The 8,523-nt window shown below is 40.2% G+C and overlaps 1 protein-coding gene across 1 annotated transcript in view; it reads right to left on the reverse strand.

Moving 5' to 3' along the window:
* Positions 1 to 7,753, reverse strand: part of LOC145545643 (uncharacterized) — a 151,981-nt gene extending 144,228 nt beyond the window's left edge. Inside the window, exon 1 of the mRNA XM_081590487.1 lies at positions 7,593 to 7,753. Within this exon, the coding sequence (XP_081446613.1) occupies positions 7,593 to 7,753 (161 nt within the window). The remainder of the gene's footprint in view (positions 1 to 7,592) is intronic.
* Between the last annotated feature and the right edge of the window lie 770 nt (positions 7,754 to 8,523).

Genomic DNA, 8,523 nt, shown 5'->3' on the forward strand with positions numbered 1-8,523 from the left:
GCAGATGGTCACTGCAGCCATGAAATTAAAAAACGCTTACTCCTTGAAAGAAAAGTTATGACCAACCTACACAGCATGTTAAAAAGCAGAGATATTACTTTGCCAACAAAGGTCCATCTAGTCAAAGCTCTGGTTTTTCCAGTAGTCATGTATGGATGTGAGAGTTGGACTATAAAGAAAGCTGAGCACCGAAGAATTTATGGTTTTGAACTGTGGTGTTGGAGAAGACTCTTGAGAGTCCCTTGGACTGCAAGGAGATCCAGCCAGTCCATCCTAAAGGACATCAGTCCTGAATATTCATTGGAAGGACTGATGCTGAAGCTGAAACTCCAATACTTTGGCCACCTCATGCGAAGAGCTGACTCATTGGAAAAGACCCTGATGCTGGGAAAGATTGAAGGCGGGAGGAGAAGGCAACAACAGAGGATGAGATGGTTGGATGGCATCACCAACTCAATGGACATGAGTTTGAGTAAGCTCCAGGAGTTGGTGATGGACAGAAAGGCCTGGCTTGCTGCAGTCCGTGGAGTCACAAAGAGTCAGACATGACTGAGTGACTGAGCTGAACTGATAGGTAGCATGGCTAATAAGTGGTGCAGATTTAACCCAAGTCTGTCTAACTCCAGAGCCTATGAGATTAACCAGTGACAAGTGGATGCTGATATATCACAGACTCCTCTCTCTATAACTTCTTCAAAGCAGTGAAAATGTGAGCCAAGAGTTTTATATCCAGTAAAGCTGACTTTCAAGTATTTCTACTTGAATAGAATGGATTTAACTAAGAAAGGGTTCTTGAAAAAGATGATGTTTGTTTTTTTGGTTGCTAAGCCCTGTCCAACTCTTTCGCGACCTCATGACTGTAGCCTGCAGACTTCTCTGTCCATGGGATTTCCCAGGCAAGAATACTGGAGTGGATTGTCATGCCCTCCTCCAGCGGATCTTCCCAACCCAGGGATCAAACCTGTATCTCTTAGGTCTGCATTGGCAGGCAGATTCTTTACGCTGAGCTACCCAGGAAGCTCTGAAGAAGATGAATCCTTATCTTTTTTTTAAAGAAAGGACAAGATTTGAATTAAAAGTGTGAAGACTATTCTTGAGAGGGGTTAGCAGAATGGCCAAAACATGGAGAAGATGACAATTAAAAATAAACAAGCAAAAAAAAAACCTGACCTAAAGAGTCCTGGGGCACATGACTGGGGAGATATGCCTGGTGGCCAGTTAATAAGGATACTCATCAGGGTACAATCATACATATTCCCTCCATTTTTATTTGCATTATCACAATCACTCAAAAATATCCATTTATTTGGCTGTAGAAGTTCAGCATGGTTGCTATGCCATTATTTTCCTTCTTGCCCTTGCCAAGACCTCTTTGACTTCTCTGAGCCACAACCAAGGAATCGGGCACTCCACTAATATTATTTTATTTTTTTAGGTGGCCTGAGGATGCATGATTGGAGAAAGAGTAAGGAAGGGCTTACTTGGAGTTGTGTGTAGCCTTTGTTGGAGGAATTCGGTTCTGCTCTCTGCTGAGGTTATTTGCAGGGTTCATTCCCTAATAGGTATTTGAAAAGATAAAAATTCACCTATACTCCTCATACTGTTTACACATTTCCACATCCCTTTCTAGTCTCAATCCAAACACATATCTGCTTGCAATCTACTTACATGGCTTTCTTTTCTGTTAGACTCCTTTATAGGAGGCTCCTTAAAGTGTTAGTAACTCAGTCATATCCGGTTCTTTGTGATCCCATGGGTTGTAGCCCACCAGGCTCCTCTACCCATGGAATTCTTCAGGCAAGAATATTGGAATGGGTTGCCATTCCCTTCTCCAGGGGATCTTTCTAACCCAGGGATCGAACCAGGCCCTCCTGCATTGCAAGAGGATTCTTTACTTTCTGAGCTACTGTCATCCATCTCCTTAAAGAAGGGACTGTCTTAACAAGTTTTACATCTCTATGGCCTATCACAAAATAGGTACTCAGTATATGTTTAATAAATGAATGATGTTAAAATCATATCGTAGTCTTCTCCTTTTCACTGACAAAAGATTTTCTATATTAATAATTACCTTTATTGCTACTTATATGGACATCTCATTGGTGCTGCTTCCCAGGTGGCTCAAATGGTAAAGAATCCACCTGCTAACACAGGAGATGCAGGAGACGTGAGTTCAATCCCAGGGGTGGAAAGATCCCCTGGAGGAGGGCATGGCAACCCACTTGAGTATTCCTGCCTGGAGAATCCCATAGACAAAGGAGTCTGACGGGCTACAAGGAGTCATAGGGTTGCAAAGAGTCAGGACATGACTGTGTACATGCATGCATGGTGCTTATTGATATATTATCATTTATCCATCCTTTCAAGTCATTTGAGTTCTTTCTACTCTTCAGAAATTCTTTGTGAGCTACTAAGTAGAGACACGACTTGATATAAGCAAAAATTTAGAGGCAAATAATATGAATGAGGTTGGTCAAATGGTCCAGATGTAAGGAGGCCAGTTAGGAGACTCACCTCAGTCACAAAAAAGGGTGCTGATGAGGTAGCCAAGACCAGAATTAGGATGATGGTTGTGGAAATGGAAAGGGAGAATCCATTTCTACGTCCACTGCTAAAGCTGGAAAGTTGTGATATGAGTTTATGTCTACTGGGGGCTAAATATATGACAGACAATAGCAACATTGTTCTGTGTTGAAGGGCATTGTTTTAGCACCACGGACAGCTCCTGGCTTGTAAGGCAGGGGCTGTGGGTGGAATGGGGCCATTATCGCTGTCTGATGGCTCCTCTCAATAAAAAGCAACAAATAGCATTTGTTGAGCATGTACTCAGTGAAAGCTTTCCATGCATTAACTTCTTTAGTTCTCACAAGGAAGCAGGCACAGAAAGGACCCCCAAAGTCAGACAGATAACAAATGAGGCAGAGCTAATTTCTGAATCCAGGCATTCTGGCTCCAAATCTATTACACCATATTGTAAAAGACAATTACAGTTAAGTATGATAAATTATATGACAGAAAAACCACAAAAGAGAGGTATCTGAACTATACCATGGAGGGAAAGAAAGGCAGGAGTATTCTGGGAAATTTTTCCACAGAAGAGAACACTGGAACTAAGTTTTGAAGAATGAATGGGATTTAACTAGAGAAGAAGAAGGCTAATAGTCTACTTGAAGCCCTGTGTTGAGAAGGGTTCCAGGGCCAGATCCAGGCTCAGCAAAAAGCCTCCAGTGGTCAATTAACAAATGAGGTAGAGAACAATAGGATACCTGAGCTAGAGAGGTATGTGGGCCAAATAATAAAGGATCTTGCATGTAAGTTAAGAAGCTTAGGGCTTCCCTGGTGGTCCAGTAGTTAAGAATCTGCCTCGCAATGCAAGGGACATTGGTTCAATCCCTGATCCGGGAAGATCCCATGTGCGTGTGTGTGTGTGTGTGTGTGTGTGTGTGTGTGTGTGTGTGTTAGTCACTTAGCTGTGTCCAACTCTTTGTGACTCCATAGGCTATAGCCCACCATGCCTCATGGCAACTAGGCCCTTGAGCCCTAGAGCCTGTGCTGCACAACAAGAGAAACCACTGCAATGAGAAGCCCTCACAACAGAGAATAGAGAATGGCCCTCACAATCACAATAGAGAATACCTCCCACTCCCCACAACTAGAGAAAGCCTGCACACAGCAGTGAAGGCCTAGCATAGCCAAAAATAGATAATTGATTAAAAAAAAAAGAAGTTTAGGCATTTTTTCTAAAAGCTATGAGAAATCACCAAAGAGTTTTAGGCAAGACATAGCAGGATAAAATTTGCATTCTAGAAACAGCATCCTAAGATATCCTAATACCTAATGTAATGAATAAAAACTAGCTTAGAGGGGGGCAATACATTCATCCTAGATAAGGTGGGAACAGAGGCAAACAGACTACATCCACTCAATAATAGTTACAAGAAGCTCTGACTGGAAATGTCCTTATTAAATAAGAGTGAGATGAAAAGAAATTACATGGTGACCATGTAAATACAGTACAGTCAAACATGGGAGAGACAGGGAGGACGGAAGGCAGTGGGTAAACTATGAAGAAACTAGTCTGGAAGAAAACATAATTCCAAGATACAGGAGATCCTCAGGGATTACATTGCACAAAAGGGCCTTAATAAGAAAATGAATCTGAGAAAAATAAGACCTCAAAATTCAGATGAAAAAATGAAAGAGAGAGCGTAAAGAGATTTCAGAGCTAAGGAAATGAATCAAGAAGAGAAGCAACACCATTATATATCTAATACATAAATTAGAAATGTCAAAGTAACAGGAAAGACATGATTGAAAATTGAATTAATGTCATGGATAAAAGACTTGAGGTAATTATGGGAAATACAAAGGAAAAACACAGAGGGAGTAAAGCAATTAGGGACAAGATAATAAGAGAACCAACAGACCATCAAACATAAGGATAATTGGTGTCCCTAATAGAGAATCCAATAAATGCAACCAAATATGCATTTAGAAACACAATACAGGGACATTTTTCCTAAAATGAAGGAAGAACTGAATCTGCAGAGGAAATTTTCCACTGTGTACCAGGGGGAAAAACTCCTTTGAACAAACAAGATATAGCCTGGTTGTTACTAATTTTCAAGGGGAAATAACTTAGACATTGGGCAGAAAAGGCAAATCATCCATGGAGGCAGAGGTGGGTAGGGATGGAATCAAGCTGGATACAAACATTTCCAAACAGCCTCAATGTAAGAAGACAATAAAACAATGTCTAGAGAGTTTGGAGAGAAAAAAACGTGACCTTGGAATATTACAACTAGCCACAAGTAGATGTCTCAAGCATGAATGAACAGAGAGTGAAACACCCATGAATCTTTCTTGAGAAAAAAATCCAACCAGGGCTTCCCTGGTGACTCAGTGTAAAGAGTAAAGAATCCACCTGCCAATGCAGGAGACATTGGTTTCCATCTCTGGTCTGGGAATGTCCCACATGCCGCAGAGCAATTAAGGCCATGTGTCACAACTATTGAGCCTGCGCTCTAGAGCCCGAGAGCCACAGCCACTGAAACCTGCATGTCCTAGAGCCCATCCTCCGTAATGAGAAGCCATCGCAGTGAGAAGCCAACCTACACACGGCAGCTAGAGAGTAGCCCCTGCTCACCGCAACGAGAGAAAAGCCTGTGTAGCAAGGAAGACTCAGCACAGCCAAATAGATAAATAAAATTCTTCTAAAACTCCAGCCAATCAGGACTAAGAAATGAATTTTTAAAAAAAGAATTCAGGAACAGAAGACACCAAGGTAAGAGTCAAAAGAATATGATGACAGGATGGGCAGGTAAACCATTTTACATACAGAATTAAGACAAAGAACCGATGGAATTCTAGCTATGGAACAAAATGTAGATATTACAAATCCTGACAAAGTAAAAATAATAGATTTTACAAATCAGAAGGTGGGAGAAGGAAGAAGTAAAATGCTAATTACTTCATCTCTCACCTGCAGGGATCCAATTGCTATCACCTAAAATTGAAGCATAAACCAAGGGAAATAGTGTAACTTCCTAACAATTTCCTAACTTTTTTCTTAACCTCAGGAATGTCTTATAAAAACACTTCTCCCCAGGTGAGGGGAAAAAGTTATCTGAAACTAAATTACCTCAGTTTAATTTTAGTTTTTTATTTTGTAAAGTGAAAGAGAAAGTCGCTTAGTCGTGTCCAGCTGTTTGCGACCCCATGGACTATACAGTCCATGGAATTCTCCAGGCCAGAATACTGGAGTGGGTCCAGGGGATGTTCCCAACTCAGAAATCAAACCCAGGGCTCCCACATTGCAGGCAGATTCTTTACCAGCTGAGCCACCAAGGAAGCCTAAAATTCAGTACTTCAATTAAAATAACTTTGGTAATTAATCATAAAATTCTTTCCATCTGTCTGTCTCTCTCTCATCTTCTACCTTTACATATACATAAAAGAGACCTTGAATTATGCTACTATTTCTGGGTGGTGAGATGTTTTCCCAGTTTTACTGAGATATAATTGACATACAACATTGCATTAATCAATATGTACAACATACTGATTTGATGTATATATCGTAAAGTGACTATCACAGTAAGTTTAGATAACATTCATCACCTCACATAGTTATAATGGCAGGATTTCCTTCTTTTTTGGGTGGTGAGATTTTGAGGAATGTGCTACTTTCTTTTTTTTCTTTGTACTTTTCTGTATTGCCTGAAATTTTTGGTAAGGAACAGGTATTTTTATTTTAAAATAATTACCTTTTTATTATAAATGAATATGACTGCTCTAAGTGATTTGACATGGAAAGATGTCCATGATACATTGCTGAGTGAAAATATTGCTGGTTTCAAAATTGCATCTGCAATATATCATTATTTGAGGTAAAACCTATATAACATACATGCTAATATATAAATTAATAAGTCTAAAAAGGCAAACACCAGAATGTTAGCAGTATCTCTGAAGCTGGGATAAAGAATTTAAGAGAAGGGTTTATAATTTCAGTATCATTTTTTAAAAACCTTTTTTAATTGAAAATGAAACACAGGTACAAATACAAACAAAAAGTAAATGTGTAGTCTTTTAAGTTCCTAAGGTGAACATCCTGTAAATACAACCCAAGTCAGCAAATATAACATTGTCAGTAGCCCAAAACCCTGTCTGGTGCCCCATCCTCTTTCCTCCCCACAAAAAATTAGTATTATCATGACTTTTGAAGTACTGATATCCTTACATTTCTTTATGGTTTTATCACTCAAGTACACATGCGCTTAAAAACACTTTGATATGTTATCTCTTTTAATCTATGTCTCTTTCTCTCTCCATTCCTTTCTTTTCCTATATTGATTGAAAAACCCTGGGGGATTTGTCTTGAGTTTTCCACAGATGCAAGCTGGGCTTGGTTGCTTGCACAGTTATGATGCACTTTAATTTGTTCCTCTGTCTGTCCTCCATATTTCCTACAGAATGACAGCTTGATCCAGGTTCTCTTTGGCAAGACTGCGGGTGATAGTATGCTTTTATCAAGTGCTATAGCATGTCTGCTTGACTCTTTTTGGGTGATGTTAGTAGCTATTGATCAATATCTCAATCCATTGACTTTTTAGGATTGCAAAATAGTTCTACATACCTCAATAAAAATAATAAGTACTAACAAAAAGATTTCTAGGGAATTCCCTGCCAGGCCAGTGGTTAGGGCTCCACACCTCCACTGTAGGGGGCACCAGGTTCAACCCCCAGTCAGGGAACTGAGACCCCACTAAAATGTTCTGAGTTCTACATTTCTTTCTCATTCATTAGTTGAAATGCTTTCATATGGAGATAATTTCCCTCATTGGTTACCCCGTGTTGCAATTTATACAGAAAAGGCAAGATCATTGTTTGACTCTGTTTTCTTTACCAGTTTTGGAGATAATGAATTGGTTCCCTATCATATTCTGAAAGTAATCAATTATTTTTTAATATTTATATGAATTCATGGGTTAAACATATTTGGTGGATTTTAATCAATTGCAATTATTATCCTTTCTGAAGGCTCTGATTGTCTCATCTTTGGCCATGCCTTCCAGTGAACGCCTCCTGACTGGGGATTCTCCAGCTGTCCATCCAGCAGGTGCCCTGCTGCCCCCTTTGCTTTCTTAGCACAGATGTTGATACCACATAAGTCTTCCTGTATTGGGGGATTCAGCGATATCTTGTCGCCCAGTTTGCTAGAAACGTGTCCACAGGTTTTAGATTTAGCCATCTAGTTTCTCTGTCTGTATTGCCCCATCTTTGCCAGTTAAAGCCTCTTCAATTCAGCTTGTGGGTTTTATTGTTTGTTTTCTGTTTGGCCATGTCCCTAAAATGCTTCATACCTTCCCCGCTGTCAGATTTCCAAGTTCAACTGGTGGATCTTCTGTCCCAGATAGGAATCAACTATTTCTCTGAGACTTAACCATTTCTCCAAGAAGCCTTAATTTAATTGAGAGGTAAATTAAGAGAGGGAAATATTTCAAGACCACAATATTGGTACTAGGCATGCTCCATGTTTCTGCCTTGCTCACAAATTTTAGGCCTCTGGATATATATGATTTATGTACAGTCTTATAGTCTTAGCTCTGTCCCCAAAGAGACCTACAACCTGTACAACCTGTATATAATCTATAGACCACGGGCTACATATACATAGACGAAAGACTGTCTCTCTCTCCACTTAACTCTGGACTTGGCTTCCCTTCTCTACTGTCTACTTCCACTCTTTCTCTTTCAAGGCAATATCCTATCCTGAATCCAGGATCCCTGGCTGGTCAGCTAGAAGTCTGTAAAGGTTACACTGCTCCAGCTCCTCCAGCTTTTACTGCGAACCCACTCCACTTTCCTGCTGACAGAGCTCTTCCCATGACAACAGCTGTTCTCAGGTTACACTACCATGCCTTCCAGTGAACACCTCTTGACTGGGGATTTTCCTGCTGTCCATCCAGCAGGTGACCTGCTGTTTCGCTATGCTTTGTCAGCACAGATGTTGATACTATG

This window comes from Giraffa tippelskirchi, chromosome 4 (genome assembly GCF_054371585.1).
Source record: "Giraffa tippelskirchi isolate mGirTip1 chromosome 4, T2T-mGirTip1v1.2.pri, whole genome shotgun sequence".
Classification (NCBI taxonomy): domain Eukaryota; kingdom Metazoa; phylum Chordata; class Mammalia; order Artiodactyla; family Giraffidae; genus Giraffa; species Giraffa tippelskirchi.